The following is a 12,399-nucleotide window of genomic DNA, read 5'->3' on the forward strand; positions in this document are numbered from 1 at the left end:
GTGTGCCTTCTACTGTTTAGAGTGATTACTGGCCATTTCATACGAAGATAAAGCTGGATAGTTGCATTTAGCTATTGTAGTTCTGTTTAACAATGCATACTCTTTTGCGGGTCAAAAGATTGTTTTTCTTTTCAAATATGTATCAATATTATTTGTTTTTTTAAATAATCAAAAATAACACATAAACGATTTTTATTTTAGAATTGTAAATATTGATTAAAAACCATTGCTGGTATCATTTATAAATAATTTTTAACATCATTAAGTATTTCTGCGTCATTCGAGATTTTAAATTCTAAGATTTTTGTTTAAGTCAGTGTAGTACAAGCATTTTATATTATTAAAGTAATGAAAATATGTAGTATGGTTTACATTTTATGGTTTTGTGACTTACAAATCAAAAACAAAAGATTAATTTTCTTGTATTTGTAAATTACATTCATAACATGAATAAAATATAATTTATAATAGAATAAAATTAATGGAAATTTTTTAAACATTTGATTATTCGTGCGGTTTGTTTCATCTGTAGTAAGTTTGCTGCCTATTACATAACTTGTTTGTCATCAATAAAAATTTTATATCATCAAAATGTAACTTTGTAAATTTAATACCATTTCAATTGTCAAAAACACTTATTATATATTGGCATTATAATTATATCAAAATATTTATAACGTACAATTAAAAGCTTAAAATTGTATAAACGTACATTATTATATACAATATATTTTGTATATTTGTAGTTATATATCAAGCGAGCTCGGACGTACATCCGTTCTTTACGCCGTCTAAGTTACGACTGCTCCCCACCACTAATCAAAGTGGCTATTTATACTAATTTTCATTTACCCGAGCTTGTACCACAATCGTATTAATGGTATCATTTAATAAGTACACTGGAGATTATACAGATAAGTCAATTTTAAAAGTAAAAAAGCCTACACATACATTACATTAAAATAATTTTCATACTATGTGCACTTACTGTATATCTACTTAATTATATGACGCTTTCGAGATGAATCCTTGATATTTATCATGATTGTTATTTTGTGATTCAATGATTAATTATGATTTTAAAATCGTTTTTTTATTGATGGCTTTTAGAACTTAAATGTATGCTTCAATATTTACTAGACATCTTTGATTTTAGTAGAAGTCATACTACCGTGTTAGAGAATCGGTCGGATTTTTTTTTTAATTTTTGCCCTCGCAAAAGAAATGTGTCCACGATCTTAATCGACACAATGGCTACGTTCCACTTAAGGCCCTTAACGCCATCGACCACGACAGCTTAAATTGCCGTCCCATTAACGTAAAAACGCCGCGGGCGTTGTTGGTGAATTTTATATGTGGAACCCATATTTAAGCGCTGTGTGCTCGCAATATGGCAGCAGGATAAAAACATGCAGCAGTGAGGGTTGTGAGTAAATATTTCGCATGGATTGAAGTAAAACTTAATTCAAAATGGATTCCCGTGAAAATTCCCGCTACGTTTTGAAGAGAGCCAACTCAGACCCCCCTATATTTTGTGGGCGATGTGGTCGCAAACAGTGACGTTACAATCGTTGCGGACATTCAGGAGAACGTACCCAATAATGGCTGAAAATTGTTTTAGCATTACAGTTAAGGAATAATAATTAATTATGTCTATTTGTTATGTGGTTACTGTCTTGCGATAGCTATAATTTTGAATAATGTTTCTCAAATTTTTGATTTCAGAATAGCAAAGTTATTTGCGAGCTATTAAAATATTTTAGTCCGCAGGTTGCATACTTCTACAAAAATTCATATGTACATATGTAGAGTTATAACGTAACAGATACAAGCTATAGTTATCTATATTACAAAGCAGTGCCTGATGATGATTGAAGAATTAAATTTGTCTACTTTTACTACGATAGTTCATAAATTTATATAAAATATGTAAATTAAGCATCACTCGTAGCTGAACAAGAACTGATTTAGTTCGTTTTTCATATAAAGTTAGTAAGAGAATGTACCGTTCATTCTTTGAGTTTCGGAGTTGAAAAAAGACTTCGAACTAAAAAGTATTACACGATTACTGTCTGTCAGTTTGTACTCATCAATATAAAATGACAGTTATTTAAACATGATTAAACTTGTGATATAAATGTTGCAATAGAACCAAAATATTCGAACTTGCTGTATTTAATAATCGCACCTATTTGTAGTCAAGCAATTGGTTTAAAATGTCCTTTTAAACTTCAAATACATACTTTGAGACAATGAAACAATCAAACAAAGAATTTTTAGTTCTATCATTGTAACATTGCACATTAGACCTGAACCAATCCTTTAAGAAGTGTGTATTGTATTTTCCACGACCATCAAATTACCTGAAGTGTGCATTAATTTGTAGACATAATGTAGGACTAGTTGGTATTTAAATTAATTCCTCTGAAATGTGATTTCTTTTTGTCGTATATTTAAACGTTCCACTTATGGGGATAAATGTTTTGTTTGCTTAATTTTAATTTGGAGCTGTTTTAGCTTATTAGCAAAATGCGTGAAAATTGTTTTTTTTTTTTTTTAGTTTCGTATATATTTATAAAATTGTTGGTAATTCTGGCCAATGGCAACCCAGTGAATTTAAATGATCAAAGAGCATTCCTATAGGAACATAGAACTTAGTATGGTAACATTCAGTATGTATTTTGTTTTTCAGGTATTAATTTTCATTTTTTTTTCTCGTGTCTGCAATTATTTATTGATCTAATTTATAAGTTTTATAATAATTTATATTGTAGTAAATAAAGCACCAGAAGCAACTTACTTGTTTTAATGAGTTCCCTAAAATGAAAGTAATTTTGTATTTAAAACCATAAATCTTTTCGATTCGGAAATATATCTTGCAATTAAAATTAGTTCTCGAATATAATGATTCATTCTAATCAAAATTTAGACTACAGTAACTATTTAGAAATGTATATACAAATAAGTATTGGAATCAATTATTATACGCTTCAGCTTGTAATACACCACTACTGGGCATAGACCTCTTTCACCATGTAGGAGAAGGATCAGAGCTTAATCCACCACGCTGCTCTAATGCAGGTTGGCGGATATATTCCTTACTACGAGTAACGATCGCTATAAGGTGTACACGATACCAACCGGGACCGACGGCTTAACGTGCTCTCCGAGGCACGGTGAGGAGACACACAAGGACTGCACAAACACCCAGACCACGGCAAACACCTGTATGGCCAATACAAATGTTTGTCATGTGTGGGGATCGAACCCGCAACCGCCAGCGCAACAGGTACAATCCATGGCTGTAACCGTTGCGCCAACGCGGCGTCAATTATTACATTCACAGCAAAATAATACTGTTTTCAAGCAGTATTGTGTTCCTGTTGGTGAGTAAGGTGACCAGAGCTCCTGGGGGGATTGGGGATTGGGTCGGCAACGCGCTTGCGATGCTTCTGGTGTTGCAGGTGTCTATAAGCTACGGTAATCGCTTACCATCAGGTGAGCCGTACGCTTGTTTGACGACCTAGTGACATAAAAAAAAAAAAAAACATTGAAATATCCATCGCAAAACCAAAGTCCGTCTGGTCCGAGCTCTTGTATTCTCGATATTCTTGTATGGCTCGGAAACTTGGTGCCTCAGAAGTTGCGATTGCAGCAAGATCAATGCATTGGAAATGTGGTGTTGACGAAGACTACTCCGAATCCCTTGAACTGGCATGAGGACGAACGAGTCAATTTTACAAGAGCTCAACATCACCAAGCGACTCTTAACGATCTGCATGGAGTGTCCGGTTCCCACCTGAGTCTCTGTGTAATATTTGTATATGTATTATTTCTATGTATAATTATCAAAAATTGATTGTCTGTAAAGTTGGTTTACAGATATTTAATGTGACAATGTAATACTTATAACAAAACGCCAATCGAGTGGGACAATGAGTCATTCTTTTTCGCGCATGCAGCCAGCGTGCATCGATTTATAAGACGTTGTCACGTCAAAAATAATAATACAATCATTCATGAACAATATAGGAAATAAAAAATTTATAGTTGTAACTATGACATTTTATTCATACTTATATATAAATATATTTGATTGAACTGTTTATCTAGAATATCAGTGGTGTTCTGCGGCTTCCTTCTTCTTTATCTCGGCCCATTTGCTGACGTTCGCAGGAGAGTTGGCTGAAATATTTCATGAAAACTTGTTAATAATATAATTTCGAGATTTTTTATAGGTAGAAACCATTTCAAATATATTTCACAAGTTTGACTTAAATTAATATGCCAGGTAAGTCAGACACAATGGGTTACGTACCAATTTTGTCTTTGATAATTGTTTTATAAGTTTAGGTTACCATAGTTATATACATTTTGTAAAAAGCTCAAGCACCTTAACAGCTGATTTCCATAACAACTCTATCTGTGGTTTTGCCGACAAGCGATAGATTTTTGATGCATTTTATATAAAGCTTACCTCAAATTCTATTTCAACTAAGCAAATTCAGAAATAGATAGAATATTGAAACTGGTCAAAAGATAACTAGACATGATGGATGATTAAGGTTTTAATAACATAAATCTATGACAAATCAATAGCCTAGTTGTTAGAATATCACAAGCATAAGGCTTCTATTTACCTGGAAGTGCTAAAATTTTAATATTAAAGAAACTAATAATGTAACTTCTTAGTTATATTTAATGAAACAACTTTTTTCGGATTTTATCGCGGTTTATTATTAACTTTTGATTCCCGACGTTTCGGATACTTTACAGCAACCATGGTCACGGGAGTCCTCCACAAATATAACTGCGATAAAATCCGAAAAAAGTTGTTTCATTAAATGAGTAAAATTCTTAGTTATATTTCAATTTGATTGATATGAGGGTACATACAACCTTTACTTTTTATATAATATCACCGTCAACTTATTAGACCTGTATGGGGCAATTATTGTAATTAATAATAATTAAACTGAAATTTAATAATTACCCATTTTGTGGATCTTGTAGAAGACGGGCGTGGCGACGGCGATCCCAATGAACCAGTAGCGCCAGATCCACTGGTTCTGAAGGTAGAACTTTAAGGGGAACTGTGCGATCTTGGCGCTGAATGTGTAGGGGTATTTCATGGGGCGAGCGGGAGCGTCCGACATTGTGAATGGACTGGAAAGAAACCGAAAACCCTATTATGTAATGTGATGTAGTTTCAACCTCTATAAAATATTTTTCAACTTTGTCAACTCAAAGATCTTCTAATCAAGTATATTATGACTAAAAAAGAAAGAAAATAGTTATGGCACTTGATAAATATTTCGTGAAATATGAAAAAGATTGTAAATTCTAACCTTTTCTCTATTGCAGAACACTATCGATTGCCACAGAAAATTAGTTCCTAACAGAATCTTTATGACATTTGAGATTTGACAGTTAACAGTCAAGTGATTTGTAATAGATTATATTTTAACTTTATTGGTGACCAATTGGGCTGCCAACTTGCCAAGCGCATGTATTTTTTATCTTATTAGAACCGACGATTAATATAGCTTGTCAAGAAAGCTGTTTCTCTTATATTCTAGTATTAAATTATCACCATGAAAGTCAATAATCGTCGTCATAACGTACTTTCTATAATAAGTCGATTCTTCCTTATGGCGTATTTATTTCTTTCGAATAAAGTGTATGTATAGTTATATATTTAAAACGAAGGCTACAAGATTCTCTATTTTTAATTATTTTGAATTTACGCCAAATATGCCATGCCATTGATCTATTAACATGCGAAAAGCTGATGGAGCCATAGTCTTTAAAGAAGAAGAAGATCTATTAACATTCTTAATTAACGTCGTTTATCTCATGATTCATACATTGAGAAATTAGAATTAAACCAGTTTTTAGTTAAATAAACCGTATCAGAAAAAGATAAAATATGATCAATACTTTCACCTTTTTAGTGAATTACAGTATTCGGCAACCTCATCCAGCAACCACAATCTTATAAGTGTTTACAGCAGTAAGCCGTTTCTTACTTTATTAATTTATTTTGTTAAGAAAAGTAAAATGTGGCAACTTTAGAGTCCATTGTTATGAATTGTTGCTTCTACGTCCCGTCGACTGTCAAGATAATCAAATAAAATGTCATTTTGCTTAGTAGTGTCGCATTCGCGTTAAATGTAATTTTGTTAAGAATCAAAGTTATTGGACAATATAATGTGTGACAATGGCCTCGGTAAAAGTAGCTGTAAGGGTGCGCCCATTCAATCAAAGGTAAGCTGGTCGATTAGTCATCATAACGTTAACAAACATTAACGAAAAGGTGTCGCGACAGTATTGTCCTCGTATCTGGCATAAAATCTTGCGCGTAATGTACAAAACTGCTTTATTCATGTTATTAAAGCGACCATATGGCAATCATTTTCAAATAAATCTGATTAGGGGAGTAGGATTTGAGAAAACGTCCTAGGTTGTTGAAAGTACAAAAAAACAATGATGTCATGAAACGGCAATGACTTTCACGGTTCGGCTGCATTTGGAACACAAACTGTACCTCGGAACTCCATTTAAATGAAAGTTGACGAAAAAAATGTTAAAAAAGTCGACCTGAATGCAGCCATCCATAATTGTTCGAATTTTGAAAGTATCACAAGAATGTACCAACACTGTTTACAAACAAACACATACAATGCTTGCATGTCTGATGTACTGTTTATATTAAGACACTTTTATCGCATTGCTAATTGCTTTAGAATTCAATAAAAAGTTGATGAATTGAGTTAATAGGAATATTTTATATTTTTTAAAAATAATATGTTGTAACTAATTTGAAACATGTAATGAAAAATTTTCAATTTGTTAATAAAATTAAAATCGTATAGTTGTTTTAAACAATATTGTATTAAAGAAAAATATATTTTCTAGTGTTCACAAGTCATATAACTTGGGTCCTTAAATTTTTCAAGAAAAAAAAATGTAATTAAGTATAAGCCAATATTGTAATTTTAGGTATAAGTTGTTTTCTACAAATATTAAAAATCATACTATTTATTTTGTATTGAATTCGTTTTTCTTTCTTGCCTTCAAGTACTACAAAGTAAAGAACATAAAAATCTTTTTCTAAGCTAATATATAAAGTAAAAAAAAAAAATGTGAAAAATCAATAAGTGTAGTTTTTTTTTTACATTTCAACTCGTCAATGTATTTTAAGGGTTAATTTTTTCTGACATTATATTTTAAAAAGTTATATAATGATAAAACCTGTTATTTTTTTAGATTATAATCCTATTCAATCCATTTCAATATTAATATGAATTTTATTGAAATATTGACAATTTAAATTTGTTAGAAGATTCCTATTTTATGTTCTTAAAAAAATTAACCAAATTTGAAACCGTTGGTGCAGTGTGACTCTTCTTTCTGCTCCAGGGTTTGTGGGATCAATTCCCACCCTGAGTCTGAGTGTAATATATGTGTGTCCTGTGTCCCCCTGACATATTCTCAAACACACAATATACAAGCACATACCCCCAGACCATGACAAATATCTATATGGCAAATACAAATGTTTGACATATCAATTTAGCCTGTAACATCTCACTGATGGACATAGGCTTCTTTTCTAGGACAAAGTTCGTAGCTTAATTTGCTGCTTCACTGCAGGCTGGTGGATATATTGGGACCGTCAGCTTAACGTGCTCCGCAAGGCACGGCGGTGGGACCCACAAGGACTAACAACCACACCAGAAATAAATATTTGTATAATTACAAATATCTATTCCAAGCTTGAATCGAACCTGCGACTGGGCGGTGTTTAGGCGCGCCGACACGGCACACGCACCATTACAGCTGTAAATAGTCATGATTAAATCCAATGTATGTTATGTATGTATGTTGAAATAAAATGATCCAGGTCTGATAAAAATTTATTTTTATTTATTTCTTTGTTACAGAGAGAAGGACATGAACGCCAAGTTGATTGTCCAAATGGAAGCCAAGAAGACAAGATTGCTAACTGTAAAAGTGAGTTAATTTTTTTGTGTGTAACTAGTTAGTGTTATAAAATGCAAAATTGTAACAATGTCTCTATGATGCACTCAAAAAAGCACAAATAGTTAAGAATCCTAAATAAGTAACTGACCTGGTGAACTTTTTACCGCCATATTTTTTGTTAAAAATATCATTTGTACCCGACTTCAAAAAAGGAGTAGGTTATCAATAAATTCGAATGTTATTTCCGAAATTTTTACTAGATAGACAATTTAAATTAATTGAGATTTGATGAGTGCTTTTTACAATATTCGCGTCTTAATATTAACTTTACTACCTATTCGTCTACTTACGTTGTACGTATTACTTGTCGATATGATTGAAGTCGGCTTTTTTCGTTTGCGAGCAAACACAATCATTTTTAATTTTCTCTTATACGAAACTTGTATTCATAATGATGAACACAACAAAAATTGACCATCTTGGTGCAGTTGTTTAGAAGTTATGCCGCGTCATTTTTTTCAGCGAGTCATTGTTTTTTGCTGAGCCAAGTAGACTTTAATTTTTAAAGTGAAAACTTCTTTTGGGGCACCGCACACACATTTTTTCGTAGGTAGTAAGTTAGGCTAATCCGTCACGCTCTGAGGTGAAAGACTCGATCGGGTGAACTCGGGACCGCCGAGTGGACCCGAGTGAGAAGGATAGAGTCAGCTGCTCTTCGCTGTTGTGTCGCTGTGTTTTGTGTATTAAATTAACACGTACTAATTGTCATTATTAATTAATAGTTATTATTTACATCAGCCTATCGCAGTCCACTACTGGACATAGGCCTCGACAAATTCGCGCCTAAAATGGAGTAAACTCGTGTGTTTTGCCCATAGTCACCACGCTGGGCAGGCGGATTGGTGACCGCAGGACTGGCTTTGTCGCACCGAATATGCTGCTGCCCGTCATCGGCCTGTGTATTTCAAAGCCAATAGTTTGATGGTCATCCCTCCATCTGTCGACTTTTCAAGTTCCAAGGTGGTAGTGGAACTGTGTTATCCCTTAGTCGCCTCTTACGACACCCACGGGAAGAGAGGGGGTAACTATATTCTTTAATGCCGTAACAACACAGCATAGTATTATAAAGTAAATATATTATTATTGGTACAATGATTATTATTGGTACGTAATAATAATAATAATTATTTTGACAATTATTTGGTTTACATTGTAAGGTTAGTGTGTAGTTAGTCGTTTATCGTGCTAATATTATATATTGCCTTTACCTTTTTTTATTACCTTTTAAGCCTGTGGATATATCAAATAATTAAAAAAAAAATTATATATTGAACAATGAAGTTTTCTCTTACGCAGTGCGGTCTTAAGCACACGCTATTTTTTTTTTAATATATATTATATCTATAGAAAGAATTTTCATATACGAATGTTTTGTTTTCGTCTGGTATTACCGAATTCATTATCAAGTTTACACGGTATGTTTAATCAGATGTTATGCAATTTTTCTCGTATCGGTGTTAACACTAGAGCTGTTATATTTTTATTTTATAACGATTTTTTTTATATATTAGCTGAACCGGCGAACTTTTCTTATCGTTATATTTTTTTTTGTCGTGAACGTATCGAATATTAAAAAAAAAAAAAATCTTATACAAACCTTGCCTGGAAAATAACGAACGCAAATAAAAGTGTTATACAACTATATGTGGTCATTTGAAAATTAAGCGCTTACATTTTGATTATTTTTTATTTACGAGTATTTAGCTCGTTTGTTTCAGCCTATCGCAGTCCACTGCTGGGCATAGACCTCCCCAGTTTCACGCCAAACATCCCGGTCCTCCGCAATCCTCAGCCTCAGATTGTTATATATTGGTATAGATTTGTATACGTTGCAATGAAATACAATTAAGTATTTGTCACCGACCCGTATTGAACACATACATACATACATGCTCCTGAGCTCCTGGGGGGATTGGGGATTGGGTCGGCAACGCGCTTGCGATGCTTCTGGTGTTGCAGGTGTCTATAAGCTACGGTAATCGCTTACCATCAGGTGAGCCGTACGCTTGTTTGCCGACCTAGTGACATAAAAAAAAATACATATAATCTCGCCTCTTTCCCGTAGAGCTAGGCAGAGACCACTTCTTTCCACTTGCTACGATCCTTACATACTTCTTTCGCTTCGTCCTCTTTCATTATTCCCTTCATACATGCTCTTCGGTTTAGGCTACTCTTGACCTTGAACGACAACCTTATGTGACAAGTTTATATTAAATGCGTCACGAACGTCTGTATGTATTTTAACATAATCTTGACATAAAACATATGCTTAAGAAATACTGAAAGTTTTATGAAATTAATAATAATATTTAATCCGTCAAACTGGTCTCCTAAATAAAAAACGTGTTCGACTCCTAGCTGCGTTCCTGTTGATGTTATAGATCACGTTACACATGGAAAAATATTCCTAGCCTGTTTTTAAAGACTCTACCTAATAATAATCAATACTTAATTGTTGTTATAATCAATATGTCATGATTTGTTTATATTTTTTATTAAAACTTCAAATATTTCCACAGAATAGCAAAGAACAAAATGACGGCAGCCGGGAGAAGTACAAGGACTTCACATTCGATCACTCGTACTGGTCCTTCGACAGCGGTGACAAACACTTCGCGACGCAGGATCAGGTAAGTCGATGTGCAGGGTTCACTGTTACTAGGGTTGTCAATTTCAGTTCTATCATCCCGATTTATGTGACCCTTTTTTGGTTCAAATCCGGTAAAAAAAAACACTGACTTAAGAGACATTTCACAAAAATCGGCAAAAATCCGCGAAATTGTAATATTTTGACATCGTTAATCTCAGTGTTGGATGCAATAATATAATTTATATTCTTGAAATATAACAGAGCAACCTTTCTTGTAGTAAGATAGTCAGATCAGAGTTTTGATTTATATTATGTGTATAAAATTATTAACCTTTTCGTCAGCCTCCTCCCTGGGTAAACGGTCGCAATGTATACTTTAAAATCCTACTTTTCAATGATCTCTACGTTGAAACCGTTTAAAAAAAAATTGTAATATGTGGAATATAATTTTTTTGAATACTAGAACAGATTTTTATTCCATTTGTATCTCTATTAATCGATAAAAAAAATTTAAAATTACGAATATTATCCAAATAAGTATAAATTTAAAAGCCATATTTTTCTTAGAAGACCAAGAAATTTTAATGAACTATCTTCATCAAAGTAAACTTACATCATTAAGGAATACAAAAAAAAAAAAAAAATGATTAAAATATGTAATTATTTTTAATACATTTTGTATTAAATAATAAAAAGATAGTATATATTACCACGCATCAAGCCCAGTAAATCAGTCGAGCGCCAGCGCTCTTTAGAGGTAAGGTCTACGCCAAATTCTGCGCAGCCGTCTCTTTCGCTCACACGCGCCAAGCGCCTGTTGTTATGGTGTGATAAACCGCATTTGATACTTTCATAAAAATAAAAACATATTACGAAAGTGACTGTAAATAATATAATGATAATTTCTGTAAACAAATGTATGATTTAATTTTTTTTTCACGTTATCAATACAAATAGGTATATTATTGTGGTTTTGTTATTTGTTAATTAATATGTTTGTCGGTGTCACTGAGATAAAAAAATTGAAAACGGCAAAATTTGATGGTCTACTTTCATCCAAAACTATGCAACTCACATTCACACACAGATTTTCTGGGGCATAATAAAATGCTATTGTATCATATCTTAAATATTGGATTCATTCGTAAACTCAAAAAACTAAATCAATTTAAAAAAAATGTTTCATAAAATTGATTTTTTATTTTATTTTAAATTTATTGACTGTTGTTATATAACATACTTGAAATTTTTAACAAATTTATTATGTAAAAAGCATTTTATACCATAGTTATTAATTTTTATTATACATTAGAAAATGATCAAGATGGTATTTTGGTTGTCACACTATACTAACTAGCACAAAGACTCGCGCGATGGGATCAGATTTACCCAAACTTGCAGAGGAAAAATTGTGAAATGGCTTTTAACGTGCTCTCCGAGGAACGGTGGGGAGACAGACATCCAAACCGGGAAGAAATATTTGTACAAATACAAAATCCAAGACAGATCGAACCTGCGAACCGTCGGTTTTAGGCGACTACACGCACTACTAGTGCGTTTAATAGTCAATAGTTAATTTGAATTTTGCAGCAAGCGCATGAAAGGTGACGTTCTCTCGTCGCGTCTGCAAATACCATTAAATACAAGCGCACTCTCTCGGAAAACAAGTTAAGCCAATGAACGGATTTCGTTAAATCCATTAGTTTTAACATTAACTGTCCGCGGAATTACGCAGTATTTTTTTTTAAAGTCGATGGTGTTAA

General features: G+C 32.9%; 2 protein-coding genes across 3 annotated transcripts in view; one reads left to right on the forward strand and one right to left on the reverse strand.

Moving 5' to 3' along the window:
- Positions 1-4,049: 4,049 nt before the first annotated feature.
- LOC123662003 lies at positions 4,050-5,459 on the reverse strand. Of its 2 annotated transcripts, none has more exons than XM_045596902.1 (3): positions 5,349-5,459; positions 4,994-5,166; positions 4,050-4,185 (listed from the first exon to the last, which is right to left on the reverse strand). In XM_045596902.1, exons 2-3 carry the CDS (start codon positions 5,154-5,156, stop codon positions 4,118-4,120), a joined length of 231 nt encoding a protein of 76 aa, XP_045452858.1. In that variant the 5' UTR covers positions 5,157-5,166; positions 5,349-5,459; the 3' UTR covers positions 4,050-4,117. The 2 variants fall into 2 exon arrangements, with proteins under 2 accessions (XP_045452858.1, XP_045452857.1); XM_045596901.1 differs by having other exon boundaries at positions 4,994-5,177; positions 5,349-5,449.
- Positions 5,460-6,080: 621 nt separating this feature from the next.
- Positions 6,081-12,399, forward strand: part of LOC123662259 (kinesin-like protein Klp98A) — a 59,350-nt gene continuing 53,031 nt past the window's right edge. Inside the window, exons 1-3 of the mRNA XM_045597125.1 lie at positions 6,081-6,267; positions 7,947-8,016; positions 10,566-10,676. Coding sequence (XP_045453081.1) covers positions 6,221-6,267; positions 7,947-8,016; positions 10,566-10,676 — 228 coding nt within the window. The 5' untranslated portion in view covers positions 6,081-6,220. The remainder of the gene's footprint in view (positions 6,268-7,946; positions 8,017-10,565; positions 10,677-12,399) is intronic.

This window comes from Melitaea cinxia, chromosome 18 (assembly GCF_905220565.1).
Source record: "Melitaea cinxia chromosome 18, ilMelCinx1.1, whole genome shotgun sequence".
NCBI lineage: Eukaryota > Metazoa > Arthropoda > Insecta > Lepidoptera > Nymphalidae > Melitaea > Melitaea cinxia.

Excerpts from the sequence above, each read along its gene's own strand:
- LOC123662003 (XM_045596902.1), bottom strand. The coding sequence starts at position 5,156 with ATGTCGGACGCTCCCGCTCGCCCCATGAAATACCCCTACACATTCAGC. Across the intron at positions 4,186-4,993 it reads CTACAAGATCCACAAAATGG|CCAACTCTCCTGCGAACGTC; the intron begins GTAATTATTAAA and ends GAAATATTTCAG.